We start from the raw sequence: 27,433 nt of genomic DNA, 5'->3' as shown, positions 1-27,433 counted from the left end.
CACGCCCAGAGCCTCTTCAAATGATTTATGATGCGTCCCTTAACCCGCAACTACCCCAAAAAAAATCTCGTTATTTTTTTTTATTGAAATACTTGAAGCAGAAGACAAAGCGCAGCGCGCAACTCCAATAAAGCGAAAAAGGTGCCATAAACAACAAACGGGAATTTCGGGACGAGCCTTGTTTTAGTGCTCTTTGCCATAGAGGAAACAGCCTGATGTGCGTAACAACAACAACAGCAAACGGCAACAATTGTAAACAATGGCAAAGAGAGGAAAACTCCCTTGCAAAGATTTTTCATTTATTTATTGAGACGCGAAGGCGAAGCGCAAAGCAAAAGTTGATAAAGTACGCTCAAGAGGAAAAACAACATGAAATTTGTGCACGTTTGCTTCCCTTTTCCGTCTTTTAAATGAAACGGACAATTCAATTTATGTTTGTCCGGTATCCCAACAACAACAACAAATAACAGACAAACTTCATTAGTGGGGGAGGGGGGGCAGAGGGGCCACGGCTCAAATTCAGTGGATAAATATTTCTCAATTAAAGAGCACAAAGACAAATGATCCAAAAGGAAAAAATTCCGGCTTTAGATAAAAAGTGAAATATAATCAAATAATGTTAAATTTATTACGTTTAATGAGTTGATGCTCTCGAAAAATTCTAGAGCACTTAAGAACTGTTAGCTAATGAAATTTATATTTTTTTATTTGTAATTTTTTAGGTAGCTCTAAAAAATTCTTTTAATTATTTTATGATGAAGAATATTAAATTTATATAAACATAATAATGTAGAAATTTATAGAGCATTTTCGAGTCTAGCTAGAATTATCTGCACTGTTTTTATTTTTTATTTCTATTTTTGTTGTTCCTTAATTTGATTCTTGGAAAATCTATTAACTGATAACAATATAATATCGGAGTTTTTTTTTTTTCAAAGTACAATCGGCTTAAAGTGGCTCAGACACTGGCAAAAGCCAAATATTGAAAGGCAAACGGAAAATGGAGACTGGGAAGACGGGAATTGGGAAATTTCGGGCAAAGTTTTAATGCGCTAAATCGATGGATGACCGCAAAGGAAAAAACTTTTCATTTTTTGATTTTTTGCTGCCTTGTGAACACTTTTTGTGCGACAAGATAACTTTTTTCGGCTGCTTTAAGCCGGACGCTGTAAATGAGCGCCCATAGAGGCGCCGAAAGGGGGCGTGTGTGCCAGAAGTTTTGCAAGTGTGCCAGAGTCTGTATGTGTGTGTATGTGTGGGTGTATGCCTTTGTGTGTGTGTGCCAACTTGTTCGTGCTTTACTTATTTGACTTGGGTACGTTGCCAGCGGGCAACCTTGAGGCAGCTGCAGCCGTTGCATTGATAACCCCCGCCGAGCAATGCACTGCAATCAAAGCCAGGTGATAAGGCGACACACTCAGCGCCGTTAATAGGTGTGCCAAAGTGCAATTCATTATCATGAAAAAAGATGGGCAGCGAAATGCCAGAGCGTAAACGAATTGCATAAAATGCATGAGAATGCAAAGCACGGGCAGCTGCTGCCAGGTGTTGCTGCTGTTGTTGTTGCTGTTGTTGTTATTGTTGTTGCAGGTGTTGCTGGTGCTCACCTGTATTAGAATTAAAAGGATGCAGCCCCAATGCTGCCACACCTTCATCCTTTTTGCCCTGCCAAGTGGCACATAATCCACGTTGTCGTCGACCCGACGCGTCAGACTGTAAATAATGAAGTTTGCACCTGGGCGCCGCAGTGATTCGCGTGGGGCGTGGCAGGCGGCCAATGTGTGACTGTGTATGTGTGTGTGCGTGTGTGTGTGTGTGCGTGTGTGTGTGTGTGCGTGTGGGCGGCATGCTTTTAGCTCAGAGCGTGCGAGAGACATAATAAATATGCGTAACAAAAACGAGCGCAAATTTATGAGCTTTGTTTAAAAGCAAAACGAAACGCCAGAAATATAAACAGAATGTGCGAAAAGTGGGCGTATATATGGATGTGGCAGGTAGAATGGGGGCATGGGGCATGGCCATGGGGCTTGGGGCATGGAGCGTAGACCAATGTCTGTTTGTTTATGCATTGAATGACACACACACACACACACACACAGGCAGAATGTCAGTTGGGCTAGATGTGTGTGACATTTAGAGGCCTCAGCTGTCAGTCTATTAAGTCATAAATAAATAATTACGCATAAAGAGAAAATTGAGCTTGAAAAAAATGTAAACAAAAATCTCGGAAATTGAGCGGCAGAGACTTTGCCATTGGCAAACACAATTTTATGGCCAGCTTAAAGCAACACAAACAGAGAGAAAGAAAGAGAGAGAGAGAGAGAATGGGAGAGAAAGAATGGGAAGAGAGCTAGAAAATTGGCAAAAAGTCTAGCCTCTCGTTAATATGCAATCTCATATTTCCACCACCAGACTCTATTTATATTCAAATACACTGGACAACAAAATTTTGATTTCATATGAAATTCAATGCATATATAAAAATGTCAGATTGAATGGCAAAAATAATGAAAAACAAGTAAAATTTATTATTTCTAAAATACTTGTATTAAATTGAAAAAAAAAAGAAAAAATATATATATAAAATATATATTTTTTAATAAAAACAGTTTAAGTTAAAAAAATAATAATAATAATAGTTTTTGTATATATATGTTTTAAGCTATGAGAAATAATTATGAATTAATAATTAATTTCAGAAAAAAAATTTTATTTATTTTATTTAATTTTTTCATTGTATTTTCCACAAGTACATTTTTGAGTATTTAAAAAAAATAAATTATATATATTTTTTTATTATTATATATTTGAAATATATTTATTTTTTTTTTAAATTTCTGAAACAACTAAACAAAATGACTGTCAAGTAAATATAGAAATATCTGGGATTTATTGAAGCAACTGTGAAAAACATGTTTTCGCTTATTTTCGCTCCTCGAATGAATCAAATATTCATTCCCAAAGACAGCTAAATTATTAAACACGTAGCTCGAATGCATTTCCAGACACACACAGCTCGATTCCGCAGCGTAGCCTTAAACGAGTTTTGAGTTTGTCGGCCAGAAGACTTGATTATGACAATTTCATTAATTTCGAAAATGTTCAGCTAAAGGTCCCCATGCCTCGTTCCATGCCCATTCCCCACGCTCCAATGTTGGGCCTGGTCATTAGATGCTAGACGAGAAGCTATCCAGCTACTGACTGCGGCTGACTTCCGACTCGATCCTTGTTTAATGTCGGCGGTAAACGCCGCCGCTAGGTAAATACGTTAGGAGCGTTGCGAGGTCCCCAAACGCAGAACGTGATGCGCATTTTTCGCAATGCGGAAAGGGCCGACGTGGGGGGCTCTATGAGAAACACACACAAAAGTTGCGCAAAAGTTTATGGCTGCCAGCCTGAGACGGGTCCAGAGGGAGCGACGAGGGGAGGTCCTTCGCCCGCCTCCCAGCCGCAGTTGGCATCATTGGACTTAAAGCTCAGCCAAATTCTCAAACGTCTGTCGAGGGCGCATTCATTCATTCATTCATTCATTTGCGCTGCAGCGTTAAATTGAGTGCAGTCGGTGCTAAAAGGTGCAACATTTTAGCCAACAATATGCAGATGAGCTGCAGCACGCTCTGCCCCAGAGTTGTTCAAAGAACTAAAAAATAAATTAAATGGAATGGAATGGAATGGAATGGAAAGGAGGAAATTTTGTGAAAATAGTTGTCAAGCAAATTGTTTGTTGCACTCACCGATGGCAACTTGACTAAATTACAGAGCTCGCCTGCTGAGCTCTTAAGAAAATTTCGTTGCACCAGAACAAGTTGCCTATGAGAACTTTGTTGCAGTTTTGGCAAAGTTTTCGGTTCCATTTGTAGTTATGCTAATGGATTTATATCGCTTTAATTGCGAACACAACTCAAATACTCTCCATTTGTGCTCGTTTATTTATGAGGCTGTCTTGCATAACATTTAATCTGATATCTCAAAATCTGAGGCATAAGCCATAGAGGAGGCCATAAAAGTTGGCATGGGAAATTCTGCTGAGTGTGCTGGGCAAAAACTAAATTAATTAAAATTTTTCATTATTATTCCAGTTTGTGCTTTGATGAAAAATATTTCAATTTCGTCACATCTATAGCGGATTTCTATGATTTCCATATCTGAATTTCACATTCGCTTTGTCTTTAAACTCTGCTTCAAATTTTGTTTGTAAATCGAGCAAAGCCATAAAATAAAACGACCATAAAATGGCAAAAGCGAAACTATTTTTTCATGGTGGCATAAAACAAAAGAACGGCCAAAGAACGCTGGGCAGTAGTAAAGGAAGTAACAAGACTCACACTACCACACACACAGAAGGAGCAAGAGAGAGAGAGAGAGAGAGAGAGGAGCACAGCAAGTGGCAAGTTTTTGTTGCCTGTGGCATCAACACAGCCCGCAACATAAAAATCACATTTATTTTTGACACAGAAACTTATTGATGCATAAAAAAAGTTGATTTTCCACGCCCATATTCCTCATATTTTTAGTGGCAGGCCATTATCAGTATTTCGTATACCCTGTAACTAGGCAGACACAGAACAAGCACAAACTCTGTGTATATATACGTAATATATATGTGAAAATATTTATTGATTTCTGCTCTTCAAAATGCAGCAGACGTGAAACTTGGCACAGCAAATAGGTTAAGTTGATTAGATTTTTAGATGAATAGATTATATATATACATATATACAATTTATGTGAAGTCAGAGTTGAGCACCTGCAATATGCTTTTGAATTTAGAAAATCAAATTCATTTACTGAAGAGTATGTTCAAGTGGTCTACGCCCTCCCTCGTTTACTCCCCCTCGCATGAATCGCCTGTCTCTGCAGGCAGTGTAGAACTGGCTGCCATATTGGAAGCAAGGATTTTTCAATATATATATATATATATAGATTTATATATTTTCGTTTTTTGTACCTTTGCAGAATCCACCTGCGGCACTGAACAGTTCCGGTGCAACAACGGCAAGTGCATACCCAACAAATGGCGCTGCGATCGGGAGAGCGACTGTGCCGATGGCTCGGATGAGGCGCCCGGTCTTTGCAGTAAGTATTATGCTCTTATCTATTGTCTTGGGATTGGGTTGCTCAAATTTCAGCTCGGCTGGTGCAGTGAACGTGTGCAACCACCACACCTTCAGATGCCACAATGGGGAGCAGTGCCTGCCGCGCAGTTGGCTCTGCGATGGGGACCCCGACTGTCGCGATGGCTCCGACGAATTAGAGTGTAGTAAGCAAAAAAGTTATAGCTAAATTTGCATACGTATCCACTAACCCAGGAGGATTTACGCTGGCCCACTAAAAACTGAAGAAAAGAAAACAATTTGAGGCATAACAAAAAAAAAAAAAAACAGAAAAAAAATAAGAAACACTCTCACTCGCAAATGGGTTTCATAACTTAAAGGCTCATAAAGTCGCATTTAAAGCATGATATTTATTTGAATGCATGCCATGTATATCCGCTGCCCGCTCCCCCGCATGTATGTATATTCGCCATGTATCTCATACTTTACGACTTGAGGGCGGGGGCGCCTACAACGTGGGCCGACTTGTTCATAAATTAGCGTCAAAGGACTACGCAAAAACATCGCGACGTGCGCATCAAAAATGCTGCCAGCAGCGGAAATAATTTGTATTTATGCATTAACAAGCCCAGCTAACTCGCATACCCTGTAAAAATACCAAAATAGGTAATATAAATAATATAAATATATATAATATAAATATGCCTAGATAACCAGAGTGAAATGAGATTATTTTCAATATATTATTCATCATAATCCTCATCAGAATCCCCAGTCAAACAAGCAGCTCAACTGAAAACCTTTTTATCATAGGATGCTTTGGGGCGTTATCACCGCAATTTTCGAGGCAACTTATTTTGCAGTTTATATTCGGCTAACTATTTATGCCACATAAAATTTGACTTTTTTTTTATTATTTGCTTTTTATTCCCTTTGTGCATTTGCGCTGTAATTGAAAAAACCCAAAAAAAAAATGATGAGATTTTTATGATGTTATCCACTCGTAACTCATCAGCGAATCCTGTTTGAAATAAAAACTGGTAATCAAAACATATACATACACATACATATTTATATACATGCATGTATACTAAAGATATTCGCGTGCAAATTCTGGCTGTGGTTTATTTGCTGCCAAACAGAGTGGCAGCGCACGGCTCCACAGAAAGTGAGCATGCACAGGACTCACAGGACACTCGTTGCCCTGCTCCCACACTCATGCTCCACTCGCCATTGAACACGTGTGACATTTTATGGCTTTTATACGCTTCAGAAAAAAGAAGAACAAGTATTTTTCAACGATACTTGTTTTTTTTTTTTATCGTTGTCATCGTTGTGAATGTTAATTGAAGTTTAACGTGTCCCAAAAATAAAAATCAAACCTCGTGCCATTTTTCTATGGAACACACGTGGCTGCTTAACATACACAGAGATAATACGAATGTTTTGAACGAATTACCAAGAATTTTATGAATCGAGATCATTTCATAACAAGAAACGATAATGAGTTGTTCGTCTGAAACTGTTTTACTTCTTATTCCCATCATCTTTGATGGGGATTCCCGTGAAATTCCAATTCAGAGCTAACCACTAGAACTTCTAATGTAGCTAAGCTACAAGCGAAATTTCATATTTCGTAAATTGATGCAATTACTTAAATATGAATATAATGAATCCCTGACAATTCCTTATAAATTATTTATTCCTCCCTGTCAACCGCGTTCCCTTTCTTCCACCTCGACAATGCGACTTTTTGTGGCTGCTCGAAATCGAGTTTTTATTATTTGATTTCTGCCATTTTAGTTTATTGTGAAAGTGAGAAAGTGAAGAAAGGAAAAGAAATAAGCAAACTAACTGCTGCCGAGCAAAGGCATCAAACTTCATTGGCTTTGATGTCTTTGATGTGCAGAACCTGAACGTCAACAATGGGGGGGGGGGGGGGGGGGGGTTGGGCACGAATGGGGAAAGTTCCACCTAAACGACTCGAACATAAACTAAAAGCATTTTAAATAAAATTAAAAAATGCTAGCAGAGAAGCGCTCTGGAGTCAAGCCTTGACTTGGCAGATAACGGCAAAATGCTATTGAAAACAATACGAAAGTTATGTGCCATTGTGTGCGTGTGTGCCCACACTTTTCAAGCTTCCATGAGCTATTTATTGTAGGCAACAAATTGATTTTGCGAAGCCACAGCAAGACTGCAGCAGCCTCTTCCACCTTCAACTGCACTTAGACGTCTTGACTAGCATAGTAAAGGTTTTAAATTTAAAAATATTTTAAAAGTGGAAAGAGTTCACGCTGTCATTAGCAAGCTAAAGAGGATATCTAATGCAACATTGCGTATACGCAATATTGGCAAATTTCCGCGCTTCACTCTTTGAGCACGCATAAATTTGATCAACATTTTTAGAGAAACTGTGAAAATTGAGTTTTTCACATTCACTAAAAGTGGCTTTAGTTCATAAACTTTTCTGCAACATAGAAATTCCAATTTAAAGCTTTGCTGCGCTAAACGAATATTGTTTCATTTGAGACTCGGCTTCTCTAGTTGCTGAGCAAATATCGCCGTTTCGCAGTGTATGCGCTCAGAGAAACATATTAAAGAGGCTACTTGAATTTAAATAAAAGCTATGCAGCTTTGTATTAGCTTTTCTATATTTCACAAACAATTTTCAGCACACTCCAGTCGCACGTTCGGTGTGCGAGTCCTGTTGAATTCTTTTGGCAAAACAACAGCAAGGAGAATGTGTAAACACGCTCGTGCGCGCGCTCTAGCTGCAATAAATACCAATTTAAGTCATATCACGCATACGACACGTTGCGCATGCAAAAATAATATCAGCCAGCAAAGCGTAAAATAATAATAAATTAATTTATTTGCAGCGCCGTTGAAGCTTACAAAAAAAATAACAACAAAATCAAAAAAAAAATGGCAAAGGGAAAAACATTGCAAAAAAAGAAATTCTTTTTTTGGCGCAAAGCAAATAACTGTAAGCAGGCACCTAAAGCATATTCATATAAATATATATACATATATATATGTATATATGGCCATGTGTGCCTGTGTGTGATATGGTGTTATGAGCCTTTATAGTATGTGGCACACACAGCAGGCATTACATAATCTTATCAAGAAAAATCAAGCGTAGCCGCACCAAAACAAAGGACATTCAGTTCACGCGCCTAGCGGCACGCAACAAGAACAAAAACCAAGGCAAAAATAATACGTATTTAGGGTTAAACACAAGCGTTTTTATATATGTGGGTGTGTCGATTGTGTGCGGCTGTGTGTGTGTGTGTGTGTGTGTGTGTGTGTGTGTGTGTGTGTGTGTGTGTGTGTGTGTGTGTGTGTGTGTGTGTGTGTGTACGTCTGGCAAAACTTCCATGAAAGTTTCAGGCTAAGGCTGGTTGAGTGTGTGTGTGTGTGTGTGTGGGTCTGAGTGTGTGCGCATTTAGCTGTGTGTGATAATTGCTTTAATGCGTACGCATGTGTGCGTTTTAACTTTATGGAGTGTTGGCTGATAATGTCTTAATTACTGCCTAGATAAAATGCCGCTCGCTTAACTTCAGCTCCCGTTGCCCCATATCACTAAAAGCGTGAGTATGTGCGTGTGTGTGTGTGTGTGTGGGTGTTGGCATGACAACTATGTTTATTACTTAGCTGGCATTTGCCAGCCACAATTGGACTTCAACTTCAATTTCTACTGCCGCTGCCGCTGCTGCTGCTTCCAGTAGTACTCCTTATAAACTTAATTACTGTGCCAGGCAGCCAGCACAGGAAGTCGCGTTTTAAGTCTGTTGGTTACTTCAAGGCGTCGCCTCTTAAAGCGCCATGGCCACAGCAATCAAAGATTCAGCTGAGCAACACCATTAGGCAGACAGTTAGAAGCCACTCGACATAAAGACAAGAGGCCTGTAACGCAGTTTATCAGGCACTTGATTTTTACCGCCCTCATTGAGTTGAGCTCGCAAAAATTTTACCCAGCTTATCTTTAGGCAATTTTTACAGCTATTTTGTTGCTCATATGTGGATGGGAGTGTGTGTGTGGGTGTGAGTGTGAGTGTGCGAAGCGAGATATGCTTCTATCGGGCATGCCCACTTGTCATGTTTCTAGTTTACTTTGGTTTTCGATATATGTAACAATAAATTGTTTTCTTATATTTCCTAAATAGACAGATTTTGAAAACACACATAAAATAAAATAAAAATAAATATATAATAGAAAAGAACATTGTGAGAACGCATTATAATTTGTTTTTTTTTTTATTACAATTTTTTTTTTTATAAAAAAAAATGTTTTTTTTTTAATTTTTTAATAAAATAAAATTATTAAATTTATTTTTGTGTCTTAATATTCTTATTCATTTGAAATGCACACTTTATTTTCCTTTCATAATAATTCAAATTTATATTTATATATTATTTAAAATAAAAATATAATACAAATTAAAATAAATAAATAAAATATATGCAGAGCTAGAGTGCTTAAATTCACTCTAGGTCTTACTGCAAATAAATAAGTTTTTGAAACTCTTCTTTAGAGTTGTAGAAGAGAACTCGATTTTCATGAACTTTACTAAATTTAAAGACATCAAGACATCATCTGTTTTCCTGCATATCATCAGCAAAGTTCGCACTAACCCAATGTTTCTCCCAACATCTATTTGTATATTGCAGAGAGCAAAACGTGCTCCCCGGACGAGTTCGCCTGCAAGAGCGGCGAGGGCGAGTGCATTCCTCTCGCCTGGATGTGCGATCAGAGCAAAGATTGCAGCGATGGCAGCGACGAGGCCACGTGCAGTAAGCCAGACTTAAGAAATGCTTGCAAACCTAACTGTGCTTTGCTTCTAGACTGTAACTAAAGCTTTAGCTGTAATAGTGTGTGCACAGTGCACTCTCTCTCGCTCTCCCTCGCTCTCTGCGTATGTGCGTGTGTGTGTTTGTACATACTTCATCTTGTTGCTCATAAGTATGATACACATTGCTGCAAGTATTGTGTAATACTTACCTAAACAATACACTTGCCATAGAGCACAAATATTTACACACACACACACGCGCGCACACGCACACAGAGGCGAGCAGTGACAGACAGCTACACACTTTAGTTTTGCAATGCTTTTGTTGCATAGATGTAGTTGTAGTGGTTAGTGGTTGTTATTGTTATTGCTATTGTTATTGTTGTTGCTGTTGTTGCTGCTGTTGTGGCAACAAATCTTTTTGGTTTTTATCCCCTGACGCGAACGCGTTGGCAATTTTTATAATGGTGTTGGTTTTCTTGAGTTATGTCTCGCATATTTCAGCTGCTTTTGCTGTCGCTGCTTTTTTCGTTACATATTGTTTACCTAACTCTCGACTGTAGTTAACCACAGCATTCATGTTAACAGAAGCACACATTCCCATAAGTACACGTAGCGAAATCCTCCACACACACACACACACATTCATACACCCACACAGAATATCTCTAATATATATCTCGATTGAATCATAGACATCACCTGCCGCTCGGACGAGTTCACGTGCAACAATAGCCGCTGCATCCAGAAGCGCTGGGTCTGCGATCAGGATAACGATTGCGGCGATGGCAGCGATGAGCTCGCCTGCCCCAAAGTCGAGTGCCCCAAAAACACCTCATACACCTGCAGCAATGGCGCCTGCATCAGCAAGACCTGGGTCTGCGACGGCGAGGAGGACTGCGAGGATGGCGGCGATGAGCGCGTAAGTTTTGACAGTCTATTAAACTAGTCTAAAAGTAAATCTCAGTCTTATGGCAGCACAAAAAAAAATAAGTAAGGGTGAGGGTTGCCCCATAGTTTGCCAAGCAGAGAATAGAAATAATAAACATATTAAATCTAAAATTATGTCAAATTATACATGCTTAAGATTTAATCAAAATACTTTCAAATAGGCAAACAATAAATATTAATATATAAAAACTAAAATCTCAAGCAAAACTAAATTGAAAATAGTTTTACATTTCGAGCAGAGCAGAACTTTCGAGGTAACCCTCGCTTACAATATTCATTTTTATATGCTTGTCCGTAAATCATAAATTATGCAACACACGCGCATTTCCCAACACTGGCGTCGTCGACGTCAACATTCGAAGCTGCCGTCAACATTTATGTGTGTGCAGCCGAGAGCCGAACGATGTCTAAAATTGCTATCCAAAAAAATAATACAAGTAGTGTAGTAGCTCAGACTGCCCAACTAGCAGATACCCTGTAACAAGTTACATGAAATTCCACTACGCTGCCTCACCCACTCGCATACGGTGCAGAGTATAACGGCATGAGGAACTATGCGCATAAAATGTAAACAATTTTGGGCGCCATCGCCCGCCCCTGAAAGTATGCAACAAAAGATATAAAAGCCCTGGCAGCTGTCCCTATGCAAAGAGTACATTACATACTCTGTGTGTGTGTGTGTGTGTGTGTGTGTGTGTGCCTGTACTCCCAACAGTAGCTGCTTTTTATGGCATACTTCGAGCAAAGTTCCCCTTTGACAGGCGCTGTGTGAAATGCATTTAAAACCAGCTACGCACAGCAGACAAGCCATTTCATTGTCTACTTCACACAGACTTGTACTTAATCTTTTCATCTCTCTCTCTCTCTCTCCCTCTCTCTCTCTCTCTCTCGCTTTCGCGCGTAGGGCTGCGGCGCTGTTTCCCAGACTATAACACCCTGCCAGCCGAACGAGTTCCAGTGCAGAGATCGCATCACCTGCCTGCACCAGAGCTGGGTCTGCGACGGCGATCGCGACTGTCCCGATGGCGACGATGAGTACGCCTCCAGCTGCAAGAACGTGACTTGTCGGCCGGACCAGTTCCAGTGTGGGGATCGCAGCTGCATTGCCGGACACCTCACCTGCAATGGGCAAACGGACTGTGCGGATGGCAGCGACGAGCGCGACTGCCGCGTGTCGGCTGAGCCGAAGCGCTGTAATGCGACCAGCCAATTCGACTGCGGCGGCGGCCAGTGCATTGCCCTGTCGCAGGTCTGTGACAGGCGCAAGGACTGTCCCGATGGCGAGGATGAGCCGGCGAACAAGTGCGGCATCAACGAATGCGAGGTCAGCAACGGCGGCTGCATGCACCGCTGTGTGGATCAGCCGGTGGGCTACCGATGCGAGTGCCACGCTGGCTACAAGCTGGCGAGCGATGGCCACCACTGCATGGACATCAATGAGTGCGAGGAGCCCGGCGTGTGCTCCCAGATCTGCGTCAATGAAGTCGGCGGCTTCAAGTGCGAATGCGAAGCGGGCTACATGAGGGATTCACACAATCGCACGCGCTGCAAGGCAACCGAGGGACACGCCTCGCTCCTGCTCGCGCGACGTCACGACATACGGAAGATTGCGTTGGATCACATGGAAATCACGTCCATTGTGAACAACACCAAGTCGGCGACTGCCCTGGACTTTGTGTTCCGCACGGGCATGATCTTCTGGAGCGATGTCAACACGCAGAGCATCTACAAGGCGCCCATCGACGAGGGCAACGAGAAGACCGTCGTGCTGAAGAAGTCGTCGGTTACCTCGGATGGCCTGGCCGTCGACTGGATCTACAACCATGTCTACTACACAGACACACACAAGTGCACCATCGAGTTGACCAACTTTGATGGAAACATGGGCAAGGTTCTGATTGAGGATGCGCTCGACATACCTCGCTCGATAGCGCTCGATCCCATTGAGGGCTGGATGTACTGGTCGGACTGGGGCGCCTCGCCGCGCATCGAGCGCGCCGGCATGGATGGCTCCCATCGCACGACGATCATCAACTATGACGTGAAGTGGCCCAATGGCATCACCTTGGATCTGGTGAGGAAGCGCATCTACTGGGTGGATGGCAAGCTGAATATCATCTCCTCGGCCAACTACGATGGCTCGCAGCGCCGACAGATCCTTTACTCGACGGAGTATCTGCGGCATCCCTTCTCCATCACCACCTTCGAGGACTACGTTTACTGGACCGACTGGGACAAGCAGACGGTCTTCAAGGCCAACAAATTCACTGGCCAAGACGTTGAGCCCATCACAGCTGTTCACATGGTAAGCCCCAGGTGGATGACAATGTGTATCCCTCTGTTGTACTTATCGATCTCTTCTCCTCTTCCTTCCTCCTCCTCACAGTTGCAACATCCCATGGTCATCCATGTATATCATCCATATCGGCAGCCCGATGGCATTAATCACTGTCAGTCGGTGAATGGACACTGCTCGCATCTCTGCCTGCCCGCGCCCCGCATTAACGAGCGCAGTCCGCGCATCTCCTGCGCCTGTCCCACAGGTCTCAAGCTCATGCCGGATGGCCTTATGTGCGTCGAAGATCGTAAGTAGCTTTGTCAATTACCCTTTTTGTTTGTGCCCGAGTGTGGGGATTAGTGCTCTTTGGGAAACCCATTCGATGGACACAGCAGCAGCTGTAATTGTCCGCTGCAGTCGCGGTTGCATGGCGACGTGTCCTTGTTGTGGCTGCAGCCATCACAGGAGAATGCAGCTGAGCCTTCATTAAGGCCTTTAACATCTGCTCCTTTGTTTTTTGCATTTTAATGCTATTTTCATTTAATTTAATTTTACGTTTAATTTAACACATATTCAAACTGCCCACTTTTAACCCGATTTCATAGTTAAGCCCACGAGGCGCTTAAATACAACGGCGACACACGTCAAAGTCGCGCAGCCGAACCAAACACTCGCCAAACTACCTCAAGATGCGCCCAGCTTACCGCCTGGTATGAGCTCTATATAATTTTATCTCAGAGGTGTTGGACTTTAGCTTAAGAATATAGCTATAATAATGGTGTCGGATCAATTATGTATTCCTATATTATTTACAAGCCTATATACATATATGTATATTCTGTGCATAGAGTATCTACCTGTCAATCATCTTTCAGTATCCCGTCTACTCAGGCTTTGTTTATTGTGTGTATCAATTACAATCCATCACATTGGCCCCATTAATGATATTTTGCTGCCCTGATAGATTATGCTAATTATTGGCCATTGTTGTTTGCTCTTTATGCCAATTGTACCTCATTGTTTAGCATAATTCATGTATTAGTTAAATGCTTGATTTAGCTAGGCCATAACTTAATGTCATATTTTGATGTCCACGAATTATTTACACTACGCTTATGCGTATGTAAATGCTATTTATTCTCTATAACTTTTTTGCCTATCTCCCTCTCTCTCTGTCTCTACCTGCCTGTCTGCCTGTCTCTCTCTCTCTCTCTCTCTCTCTCTCTCTCGCTCTCTCTCTCTCTCTCTCTCTCTCTCTCTCTCGCGCTTTAATTCTGGCCATTTGTCACGCCAATTTTCTTACAGCGCCAACACTCACATGTCATCATCATAAATCAACATCAATGATATCGACATAATCACTCAAAATGCACACACGTGCACACACACACACACGCACACACACACACATCAGTGCTGACAGCTTAGCTTGTTTCAGGCTAGATGTAGCCTATGTGAATGTCTATCGGTTGGCATAGCCATAAATTGAGGCAGAATCTGCAGAAGTAATAGTCCTTAAAAGAACTATAGAACGAAGAGACTGCTGTTTATGCCATCTAAAAACTATATATTAATGTATTGCATATATATTAACATTATATTCTTAAGTAGCGTAATAAGTAGTCCGACTTAACAAAGTGTGCTTGTTTGCCAATATACATATCTGTCTCTCTCTCTCTCGCTCTCTCTCTCTCGCTCTCTCTCTCTCGCTCTCTCTCTCTCTCTCTCTCTCTCTCTCTCTCTCTCTCTCTCTCTCTCTCTCTCTCTCTCTCTCCGCCTCCCTGAGTAACAAAAGCAGATCATTTAAGTTGTCTATATGTATGCAGCAGTATTCATTCGGTATTTATATATAAGTAACACGAAGCTAGAATGCCTGCAGCAGCAGAGAGCGCTCTCATTGGTCAGTTAAAGTTCAACCGACACGATCTCTACCTGTCGTCGGGCTGAGCATTTGAGAGCGACTTCGTGTATGAGTAAAAGGAGCCCTATATAAATGACAGCAGCTGCAGCATTTCTTCAGTCGTCCGAAGCCTGTGTGGAGGTCAGTCGTGCAGTGCAGTAAAGTGAAGAAACGTGACGTGAGTGCAAATATTTAATGATCGTTCAGCGAAGCATTAAAGACTTGGAGGAATAACTTAGAGGAAATATTTAAAGAAGACACTACTCGGAGAAATTACTTAGAGGAAACATTTAGAGAACACAATTAGAGAGATTGACATACTTTTTAAGAAATCACAAATTTGTTGTATTTTATCATAATGACGATCGAAAGTAGGTCACTGCAAATAATTGTCTAAATATATTTGCTACATTTCGTAATTTTGCTTCCATCTAGCCCGCTATTCCCACATTTTAGCTATTTTTAGCTTGTTTTAGCCGTTTTTAGCCTCTTCTAGCTCATTTTACGCTATTTTTATCCACAAACCAACATATTTCAAGGCTCAACAGCTGGCAGCACTGATACACACACATCCACGCATACACACACACACATGCATACACAACCATGTTGCGGGCTTTCACGTAAAACGTACAGAAATATTGCGGTTATGGTTGGGTATGAGGCATAAACCACCAGAAAGGAAACGCTAGTGACATGTTTAATGGCAACAATGGCTGCCACCCACAACATGATCCTTCCACACACAGACACACAAAGCTCAAAGGCTGTTTAAGCTTAAGCGACAACCCTATGACACTTACACCCAGCGAATTTCTGCATGCAATTTGTGCGCCAGCTCTCTGTCAAAAGCGTTGACACTGCGGATGCGAATGCGAATGCGAATGCGAATACGAATTGGGAGTGCGGATGTGAGTGCGAGTGATATATGAGTGGCAGTTGGCTGACGCCCTGGCTGGCTGTCTGGCTGTCTGACTGACTTGTACTCATCGTTGTCCTCGCTCAACAAATCGCCATGAAATTAAATTGTACACAAAACGACATGGACAACAGCGGCTAAAAGGTCCGATCGGGCTGTGTGGCCTTTGTGGAGGAGGCCGGTGGCTCTGGCGGGGCAAATAGTTTAACCAGAAATTCATCATCCGCATCAGCCACACACTCGGGCACATTCATCAGCGCGAAAATTGGCACTGTCAACACCTACAGCTGTGCCTGGATCTGGCTCTGGGCCTGGGCCAACTGAGATGAATGGTTGGGTGATTGCATAAATTTACACAGTGCCTGCAAAAAGCATGCAGTAGATGCGTGCGAAATGCGCAGGCATCGATCCATCATGCAATTCCAGTTGATTAACTCTGCAACAGTTAATCAGTCCAATTAGAAAGCAGTTCCGCTTCATATTTATCAAAAGAGACAACAACGAGAAGAAGGGGAGGGCAACAGAAACATCTGCTTTTATCTATTGATAACATGACATGAAAGCAACACAAGCAACAAAAGCCGAACAGTTTCTATTTGCATGACATTTCCTGTAAACGAAACAACAACAAATTACCAGAGAGAGAGAGAGAGAGAGACAGAGGGGGAGAGAGGGAGAGCGAGACACGTACAAATGTTTACTTTTGTTGTATGCAAATAAAATTCTGAGCATTTTCGTTTCTCGCTTTTCAGTTTTCCGTTTCATGTTGACAAACAACATTCTCAATAAAACCAAATCAATTTGTCGTGTTTCCATTTTAGCCCAAAGTCTAAGCCTTGTATTAATAACTTGCTGGGCAAACAGAGATTCATTCATGTCAAAATATATATTTATAGCCAGTTGTCTTGCAATACTAAATATAGTTTATTATGATTCAGTCTTCTATATGCAGACTAGCTATAATACCTTCCTTTCTTTCCTTCATATTACATCACTTAATCTCATTTCATCATGCGATACTTTTAATATTATTGTCAATTTGTGATCCTTAAGAGTTTTCAAAAACGAGTTAAGTCAGTCACTCAAATGAAATATTTCTTGAGTCCCCTGCAAGTTCTTTAATAATTTCTTGAAATTCATTTTTGATTTGCTTTTTAATTGCGTCCTTTGTGCTATTTGGCCAACATCTTCAGTCTTCAGCCATTTGGCCATAGTGTATATATAAACATGGCCAGCATTGTTGGCGGGCTCTTGCTCTTGCCGGCTTCTATGACGGCACAAATGAACTGCTTAGCAGTGGGCGACCATACAAAATGCGCCTAATTACGTCAATTTGAAAAGTAAGAGCACAGAAATCGTAGAAATAGAAAAGGACGCGAAGAATAAGGAGAAGCACAAGCAGAAGCAGAAGCAGAAGCAGAAGCAGAAGAGGAACAAGTTGAAGAAGCATAAATCGTTAAGCGGCTCAAGCAAATAATGCTACATTGGCCAATGGGCCAGGTCGGAAGGGACTAGGAGAAATCTGCAATAGGATTCCAAGAAAATGACGAGAGCAGTTAAGCGCTACGTTGGGAATCGTGGACAGACCGGACGGACAGCAGAGCAAGTGCTGAGCACTTTGGACAAAGTTTGTAGAGCCGTGAAGGGTGAGGGTCTGGGGGCGTGGTTCAAGTAAATAACTATAAACTAGTTAAGGACTATTTCAATTAGATGACCAAGCCAAGGCAACGGGCATGCTGGCCATAACTGCAATTTCAATTAGCGGTTTGTGCTACTTTTTCTATAGCCACAGCCACCCAGCTCAGCCACAGTCACAGTCACAGTCACAGTCGCAGCATTCCCTGCCCCTCACCCCTACTCTTCATGCCCCTTTGCCACACTTCAAATTGCTTAATTAAGCGCAGGCAAAGTTCTGCAAATACGCGGCGGACTGCTTGACAGACAGACAGACAGACAGACAGATGGACTGAGAGCCACGGAACCGCCATAAACTTGTGCAGCCGTCGAATGTAACGACTGGCTTTTTAATAGCCACCATATAAAGTGGGCGTGATGCGCAGGGGCGGCGGTTCAGCAGCTGTTTGCAAATTTTACGACTGCAATTGGTCAGCATTGTTCGACATTTCTCCGGTAGACTGCCTGGCAAATATTTAATTTTTAATGTTACACATATATACATATACATACATATAGATGTACATATATATGTATTTAAACTGCCCTTATTTAAGTAATCTGGTCACACTTTGGACAAATAAAAACACTGTATAGCTGAGCGCCCATTTAATGGCTTCTTATTTCATTCATTCGCGGGCAACTTTTTGTCGCGAATTTTTATGGCCTTGGGGCTAGTCAGAGCACCCCCCTTAAGCCCCCTCAGATACTCACACACACACACACACACACACACAGGTACACCTGCTGGCAGCTATTGTCTGGCGAGCTCCTTAAAAAAACATATAAAACACATGTGGAGAATTATTTAAAAAATTGTCGAGGGTTGCCTGGCAAGAAAAATTGGGGGAACATTACTTTGTGTTGTGCTGCGAAGCAGGCAAATTGCATTTGCTATAGATTAGGGTAGAGGCAATAATATATGACATTTATGGAAGTACATAAAATATGGCAAAGTGGAGCAGCCAAACAACAGCCAGCTCGCAAGATGTTGCTCGAAAAAGTTTATGTATTTAAATTTGGGAGAAGGTGAAAAGAAACATTTACTGAACATTCAGGTATACATAGAGATAGAGAAAACGGTGTGATTTATAGAGGTAGATCAAGAGGGAGAGAGAGAGAGAGAGAGAGAGCGAAGGATGATAATGGGGAAAAAGGGATTTAAGGGGAGATAGAGATGAGGCGAAAAATAGGGATCAAGAAAGAGAGAGAGCCAAAACATATAGAGTGAGAGAGCTAGGAATAAGGAAAGGAAGAAAACCAAATAAAATAGAGAGTGACAGGAAGAGAAAAGGTTGTGGCAGAAGGAGAGAGAGATGTAGAGGTAAATATATACACCTATAAGTGAAAAGTAAGAAAACTATATGCAGATGTAGCTAAAGTAAGAGAATATTAAAAAAAAACAAGTTATTTTCAGATGCAGAAAAATCATTTTAAAATCACTCTTCGAAAGTTATCTAAAAACTCCTTTTAATGCTATTAAAATATTAATAGAAAATAAAAATATTTAATGATATTTTTATGATATTCTCTAAAGCTTATAATTAAAATTTCGTCATCAAAATTTTGTTTATTGCCTAAAACTCAAGTCTAGCTCTTAGCTTCAACAGAACAATTTTATCAAGACGTTAGGCAAAGAAAGAAGCAACACAGAATTGGGTTCATAAATAGCGAAAAGGCTTTTCGGAACACCAGGGAACAGCAGCTGTGTAACCTTTTTATATCCGTTCTAAGGCGAATTTAATTTATAGAAAAAAATGAATTCTGTTCTGTTTTTAAGACCATTTGAAAGCAGCTTATAATGTAGCAAAGGCAACCACACACACGCACACACACACACATACACTCACAGCGTGCAATTAATGTGGCAAATATGCGTAGAGCTTTTCAACTGCTTTTCTTTTGCCACTTGACTGTCTGTTAATGCCGCAAATAAATTGCTAAAGCCCACGTAGCAGCACAACCTCAAAAATTTTCCCCCCTAAGGGGAACATTGTATGCGTGTGTGTGTGTGTGTGTGTGTGTTGTATTTGGTGCTGACAATCGATGCTGTGCAGCTGTTGCCACTGCCAACTTTTAATGATAATTCCTGCTGCTGCTGGCGTTACCATATGCGTCACATTCTCCCTCATGGCGATCCACAGCAGCGGGCGGCCAGTCTTGAGTTCATGGAAATTGCGTGGTCGGGGATATTTTAGACAAGAAATTAAAAGCAACAACAAAAAAACGGCGAACAATAAGATGAGGCGACAGCTCGTGCAATGCTCTGCTAAATGCGGCACATCCTTTGCCAGGCGAGCGCGTTCTGCATCCCACGTCCCCACGTCCTGTGTCCTGTGTCCCGTGTCCTGCTCGCTTAACTTCTGAACAAATTCTAAACGGAAAATATGAAAACGAATTATGTTGACAGCGGAAAAATCCTACAACTTCCTTTACCGCACAGACAACAACAACAGAAACAACAGAAACAACAGCAAAGCTCACAAAAGGCGAAAAGCGTGACACAAAAAGTTGACAACAGTCCGGGAGTCCGACTACAGCGTGGGCGTGGCGTGACAACGGAAATATACGCCACGGGTTGTCGGCGACTTTGTCGCTGCAGCTCACAAAAAAAAATAATAAAAATAAAATGAAAAAAATAACCAGATATTTTAATTATATTCGAGTTGGACAAACCAAAACCAACCAAAACATAAAAATACCAATTGCATGAGCTGTGGCTGCGCATTCATTGATGAAAACTCTGCAATTATTAATTTTCCGTTCAAAGGCGTTTTCTGATCAAAAGTGAACTGAAATTCCAATGTAATGCAATGCATATTGATTTGATCATTTAAATATTTAAATGCCTTAAGTCTTTGCAACATGCAAACTAATAATAAATATTATAAATAGAACAACTGTCGAATCTTGTAAAGAATTTTTCAATGTTAATGCATTTTTCATTCATCATAGCCCAACATATTTTTAGCTATTTATGTGTACTTCTATATTTAATTTTGGTTTCGGTTTCGGCTTGGGTTTTGGCATAGCTTATTGCTAACTTTATTTATTTATTTACTTTTCTTTTTTATTCCAATTCGTATGCTTAGACAACGCTGGAAACTCTGCAAATACGACTCGCACGGACGGAGACAGCGCGGAGACGGCGCAGCAACCGGAGGGCAACAGCAAAGCAATAGCTCTGGTTATCGTCGGAACTGTTGCATCCGTAACCTTAGTCATAGCCGTGAGTAAATAGTGAATTGCTTCCAATTGAAAAACTAATTCCGTATGCTTCTCCAGGCCTTCTATTGGCTATTAAGGCAATATCCAAAGCGCGGAAATACGATGAACTTTTCGAATCCCACGTACAATAAGACAACAGAGGATACATTTAGCCTGGAGAAGAACGCCTCCATTAACCGATGCGGCTCAGCCATGGAGGAAGAGGTAAGCGGGTCGTTGGTCACATCTGGGCCAAATCCGAATGATTTCAGCTATATGAGATTTTAAGCTCAAACGGATCGTACGAAGTGTTAAACCTAAGCTAGAACTAAATGTTGTACATAGATGGATAAGTTAGATTTAGGTTTTAAGACCAGGCAGACAAGCAGACAGCTCGAACCGAGATAGAAGCCACATATTCAAATTAAATTAATTGTTTAGCTCTAAGCATACACTAAGCCTAGTTAATTCGTGTACAATTTGGTAGAGGACGTCGTTAACTGTACATTGTCTGTCGATCAGCAGCCAATATCTGAGTGTTTATTACTGTCATCATATTAAACTACATCATATCAATGTGCTATAAATTATAGTTGTATGTGTGTCTGCTTACAGAAATGCCGAGCCAGTGAGATTAGAGGTGAAGAGAGGCTTTATTTATGACTGAATAATTTAATGGGTATTACAAAATATTTAGACTTGTAGATTTCGTCAAATAAGTGAAATTTCGTTAGGTCAGAATAGAGATGTTATTAGCTTCTCTAGCTTTACCGTATCCGCTGAAAACTTTCGTATGCCCGTGGCTAATAGGTCTGTGGCCATGGCATTCTCGTTCATTAGCCATCTGAATCGGTTCTCGTACACACAGAGTTTCTTGACATCCGCTTGCTTGGCAGCCTCCTCACATAGCTGAAGGGGCAGCTCGCTCTGATCATGCTCCAGTTCCTGAAGCAAGGCTGGGCTAATGGTTAGTAGATCACAGCCAGCCAATGCTTTGATTTCGCCCGTATTTCGAAACGATGCGCCCATTATCTGCGTCTTGTAGTCAAATTTCTTATAATAGTTGTAAATCTGTCGCAATGATATGACACCCGGATCGTCATCGGGCTCGAATTTCTTAGTGCCCGTGTTCGCTATGTGCCAGTCCAGAATGCGGCCCACAAATGGAGAGACCAGTGTTACTCCAGCCTCGGCACAGGCCGCTGCCTGGGCCAGGGAGAAAATCAGCGTCAGATTGCAGCTAACGTAATGCTCCTTCTCCAGGATCTCAGCCGCCCTAATGCCCTCCCATGTAGCGGCCAGCTTGATGAGAATGCGTTCCTTACGGATGCCAAAGGTCTTATACAAACAAATCAGTTTCAGTGCCTTGTCCACGCTCTGCGCCGTATCAAACGATAGCCGGGCATCCACCTCAGTGGATACCCTACCAGGCACTATTTTCAATATCTCACAGCCAAACAGAACGGACAAATAGTCCATGGCCTCCGCCACTTTACGCTCCTGCGATCCGTCCACATTTTTGCCATACTCAACCGCATGCAGCACCAGATTCTTGTACCGATCCATGGTTGAGGCGTTGAGTATCAACGATGGATTCGTTGTTGCATCTGTGGGCTTGTAGGCATTGATCGACTCAAAGTCGCCCGTGTCGGCGACCACAGTCGTCACCTTCTTCAGCTGTTCGAGCGCAGACATTTTACGCGACCTTTCGCTACACTTTTTTCCCTGTTTGTAAACTAAAACAATCGGTGAATTTAAAAATAACTTACATGTCAAAAATTTGGAATTCATAATTTAAGTAGAGCATTTCCAACTGGTTAACTATGTTGGGTGGACGCTAACATAGTCCAATACTCTGGCAACATATGTATGTCATTCAATAATTATGTTGGGCATTTATGGGTGTGGGTCTATTATTGCAAAGGGTATTCAGGATTTGGTCAAGCTCATTTATTTTTACTTAGCACAATGTGTTTATGCATAATCCCGTAATCCGGCAAAACTTGCACGCAATTTATCCTCAATTATTTATAACTTTTTACACGCGGCGTGCGAGCGAAAAATACAACAACTAAAAATAATCCATTGGCCAGAGGCAAATTTATTCGTTTAGCAAATAGTTGGTAAGTCTTGTGGCCAACATAAATAATTGGCCACATTTGCTGTTATCCTATTAGCACATTTATTTCATTCGATTGCAAATTTATAGTTTTCTAATTAAATTTATTATCAAATTATGAATCGAAACCAAAAGCGCGGTAACTGCTTTTGTTCGCCGACTCGCTGACACTGCATTTTGGCCAGGCTAATTGCGTGGATGTGGCCATATCAATTGGCCAATTAACCAATTCCATAAAAAGGGCCAATTAAATTGCATAAATGAAGCGTCAACGTTTGCTTTGAATGCCAATTTGCAGCAGCCAGCAGACAACAGATAAATGCAGTTAATTTACTAAAATATTTCAAATTTAAATTTTCTTTTTGCTTCTTGGCTACCTGCTGTCATTTTTAATCAGCGTACTTAATTGTACACCAACAGCAATAGCAACAACAACAGCAACAAAAGCATAATTATACCAAACTAAACAAAATGTGATTAAGCGAGATTTGGCATTGCGGCTGAATGGCGCTGAAAATTAGCATAATCAAAAAATCAAAGCAAATTAATGTAAATTTTTAGTTGAAAATCTATGTTTATTTATCTGTGCCATTGTTGAATATTTTATAATTCTTTCGGGTTTCTCTGTGACATCCATAAATTATGGTATTTGCAATTTAAAATTACATTATCATGTTTGCAATTTAATTTCGTATAATCGACTTAATGCTTGCAACACTTTTTAAATTCATTTTTTTTTTTTCAACAATAATTTATATACATATGTACATGTATAGAAATACGTTTTAAATTATCAATTAAATATTGATTTACATATATAGATACTTTTATAAATATTATGCTTTTTTTTTTGTAAAATATAATTTTTGCAATATATATTTATTTTTCATATTTATCTTTATATACCTATGTATATATATTTTAAAGAATTTTAAGTATTTTTTTTTTATAAATATTTGACATTTTAATATATTTAGTGAAAGTATTATTTTAATGAATATTTACGAGCAATATTTAGTTTTATTTTTACAAGTTTTCAGTTTCCTCAAAACTTTAGTTTATTTTAAAAATAATATTTGTTTGCGCAACTTTTATTACTTTCAAATTGTATATTACATAATTTTGCTCTCTGCTTTTTACAGACTCCACTTCAGGGCACAGAGGTTGTCTAGGAAGACATCATAAGTAAGCCATATACATATATATATATATTGAGACATATCCAAGTAGTCTGCGTCTATCAGCAGCAGCAGGCTCATAGCTACAACAACAAAGAACTCCTATTATCAAGTCCTTTAAGTTTAAGGCACCTCACTCAAAGAGACAAAGAGCAAAACTTTTGCTTAGCAAGTAGAAAGAAGCATGCCAAAAAGACAACAACAAACAGCCAACAATCACTACAACAACAACAACAACAACAAAAACACAACCCAGAATACCCACTAGAAATTTCAATTACATAAACTACAAATAGAGCCTCAACAATGAAACTCTTATCTTGGGGGAAAAGAAAATACTCAACAAATTCAATTTGTTGCTTAGTTTAAAACTTAATTTTAAATTTTAAAATAAAACCACATGAAACACGCCCACGTCCACACTCACACGCCCATAACTAATACGAAAAACTTTGTTCTAGGCGCAACGTTTAGAGATCAACTAAAGAGCGTCAACAGACAAACACACACAAACACACACACTCACGCTCGCCCATCGCTCACACACACAAACCTCACACACCCACACATTTGTATGTACCTTCACAGTCGCGCACGCACACATACACTCACAGAAGCGAGACACACACACGCTCAACATTTCGTTTTAAGTACATGAAATAAATTGTAAAAAGTTGAAAAGTTTAAATAAAAGGAAATGTGAAGTCAGTTAACTACAATAAATATTTGTAAAAAAGAAAAAGAAAATATAATGAATTAATTTAGATAAATATGTTTTGTTAGTAAACGAATTTTAAGAGTTAAAGTAAAATAAAACAAATATCTGGTTCAAGTTTAGCAAAATATTTAAAGTAAATTTTACATGTAAATAAATTTTTGGAGCAACACAAAAAAAAAAAAAAAAATTATTTTGAAATATTCAGTAACTCTATAAAAAAGTGAAAAAAAAAAAACAAATATATTTAATATTCTGCTCGTTCAATTTACTTTATTTCGTTTATTTGGGTATTCTAGAAAATTTGCTGTGATCAGTTTTAAAACTTATAAAATGAAAAATATTATTTCGCAATTAATTTTAAATTATGTAGAACTTTTTGGAACATGTTTCTCATTTATTTAGTGTTTAGCATATATTTAAAACAAAAAATTAACAATTTATTTATTGACAAAGCAAATAGTAATGAAAGGTTTTTTAGGTTCCTATTTTAAAACCGATGCAGCAGAAATTGGTAATTGAGAAATATTTTCAAACTATTTTAAATATATGTAATAGATTTTTAAAATAAATATCTTACAACTGAATCAAATGGTACATGTGGAAAGAAAACTAAATAAAATTTAATATTATTAAAAACAAAAATGAAAATAAAAACAAATTATTGTACAAAAAAATTATTCAAAAATAAAGTGAACTCGTGAAAAAGACTGCAATGTGTATTAATTATTTGAATAACATGGAAATCCTACGAAGATTTTAGATTTTAGCAGATGAATATAATAATGGTAAGTTTTTAGTATAATCTGAGCAATATATTCCCAAATGAAAATTTTTTAATCTTATTTATCTATTTCTTTGTTGAAGATATATATTTAAGAACATCATTATTGTTATAAAAACAAAATAAAATTGATATAAGCTTTCACATATTTCATTTGAGTAGTAAATTGCCTGGGTGTATTGAAACGATTGTCCTTTAAGCTGCGATTCAGTCCACAGTCAGCAAGTTAAGCCGTCTGACAACTGAGCTCACAACTTAATAGCCTTGACAGCGACACCAGCATGACTCTTGGCTTGCACACACACACGCACAGAGACATAGACAATGAATTATTAAACGCCATCGGACAACAGCGCCAATTATTTCACATGAGGGCGCATCAATACGCAATGAAGACGCAACGCTTAAATGGCCAGCAGAGCGAAGGGTAGCGAGGGGGAGCGAAGGGAAAGCGAGTAGGGTAGACTAGGCCATTTGTGGGACGGTAACAGATATCAATGGCAACCACACAGCAAGGCTGGCCGAAATTAACAGATTGCATATCAGCTAAAACGGCGAGCCTGCATTCACTAATGGCCATAACACACAAAGCGATTCGGCTCTGGCCAAAAAGTATTCAGCAGTATTTTTAATTTCACCCACGAGACGGCAGACGGTAGCCAATAGTCAAAGCTCAGCTAATGTGCGATTGTGCCTGTGTGTGTGTGTATGTGATTGTGTGTGTGTGTTGTGTGGGTCAGTAGTGCGGCCGAAAATTTTGGTTAATTTATGTGCGCAAATTATCAGCGAACCGTCCGGAAAAGTGAAACGCAGCGATTTTTGTGTCCGAATGCGATTGCTGTTTATACTCCATAATAGTTCTGAATGGGTATGATAGATCAATGAAAATGAAAGCTAAAAAAGTAACTTTTTTTTTAAAATGGAATTTAAAATTAAAAAATAAAATAAAAAATTGTTTTTCGGGTTTTTTCTAGTTTCATTATGAAGTGGAGAATTAAAATCTTATAGATAAGTATAATAATAAATTATTGTAATTTATAAATTTATATATTGTTTTTTATATATTTACTACTTACAAAATAAATAAATAAATAATTATATATATATATATATATTATTATTATTTTTTATATGTATTTCTTCCAAGATAAATATAATATACATAATATATATAATAATGAAAACTACAAAAGTACAAAAAAAATAAATTTTCTACCTACTAATGCAATATTTTGGTATTTAATAGCGACTCTTTTATATAGAGTATTTTCGGATCGGACATTATAGACTCGTCCAACTCTATTCTTTTTTTATGTTTATACCCTTCGATGCTTTAATAGTTTGTGATTTATGTGCGGGTGCCATTATATTTGTTTACTGTCTGAAATCCTGGACGACAGGCGATTGTCAACGGCTGGGCCCAGGCAGTAAGCCGCTTACAGCAATTTGATTTGCCATTAAATGGACTTCGCATAAATGGACTACCGTAATTTCGTCGGGTCCTTGACGTGTCTTTAAAGCGTGTGCATGCAGGCATATTGGGGCATGCAACCGATGCTGAATGCCAGCTGCATATCTCTATGCATGTGTGCATGTATATGAGACAAGCGTGCAGTGGGCAAATCTACAATTCAGCTGGAACAGCAGACATTTTCGGTCGGTTTCTCGCCGCAGGCGCTACACAGCAGCAATTGCTAAAGCGAAAATACACAGTATATATAGAGTGTATATAGCCCTATCTCTCCTCTGCGCTGTCGGAGCTCCCCAGGCTCCCATTTTGGTATCCAATGAGGCGCAACAACTGCTGCTGTGACTGTGGCAAAGAATGTGGAAAACGGCAAATGTGATCGTGTAT

General features: G+C 39.8%; 2 protein-coding genes across 12 annotated transcripts in view; one reads left to right on the top strand and one right to left on the bottom strand.

Annotated features, from left to right (window-relative positions):
- Window positions 1-24,802, top strand: part of LOC108659685 (Lipophorin receptor 2) — a 41,464-nt gene extending 16,662 nt beyond the window's left edge. For 4 of the 11 annotated variants that reach the window (XM_089264563.1, XM_089264568.1, XM_089264620.1 and 1 more), the window contains 9 exons: window positions 4,957-5,076; window positions 9,732-9,854; window positions 10,549-10,775; window positions 11,709-13,109; window positions 13,191-13,389; window positions 13,688-13,792; window positions 20,668-20,804; window positions 20,861-21,007; window positions 24,044-24,802. In XM_089264563.1, coding sequence (XP_089120689.1) covers window positions 4,957-5,076; window positions 9,732-9,854; window positions 10,549-10,775; window positions 11,709-13,109; window positions 13,191-13,389; window positions 13,688-13,792; window positions 20,668-20,804; window positions 20,861-21,007; window positions 24,044-24,073 — 2,489 coding nt within the window. In that variant the 3' untranslated portion in view covers window positions 24,074-24,802. Of the gene's footprint in view, window positions 1-4,956; window positions 5,077-5,143; window positions 5,261-9,731; window positions 9,855-10,548; window positions 10,776-11,708; window positions 13,110-13,190; window positions 13,390-13,687; window positions 13,793-20,667; window positions 20,805-20,860; window positions 21,008-24,043 lie in introns of all 11 variants that reach the window. The other 7 variants (XM_089264582.1, XM_089264626.1, XM_089264605.1 and 4 more) reach the window with 5 other exon arrangements.
- Window positions 21,417-22,628, bottom strand: LOC108659687 (putative transaldolase). The gene has a single exon (XM_018112723.3). The coding sequence runs from the start codon at window positions 22,571-22,573 to the stop codon at window positions 21,518-21,520; it is 1,056 nt and encodes a 351-aa protein (XP_017968212.3). The 5' UTR covers window positions 22,574-22,628; the 3' UTR covers window positions 21,417-21,517.
- Window positions 24,803-27,433: the final 2,631 nt, after the last annotated feature.

The sequence above is a fragment of the Drosophila navojoa genome, chromosome 2 (genome assembly GCF_054131105.1).
Source record: "Drosophila navojoa isolate 15081-1374.11 chromosome 2, UAZ_NAV_1.0, whole genome shotgun sequence".
Lineage (NCBI taxonomy): Eukaryota > Metazoa > Arthropoda > Insecta > Diptera > Drosophilidae > Drosophila > Drosophila navojoa.
The sequence above is the reverse complement of the archived record's forward strand: the minus strand, read 5'-3'. Positions and strand labels throughout refer to the sequence as shown.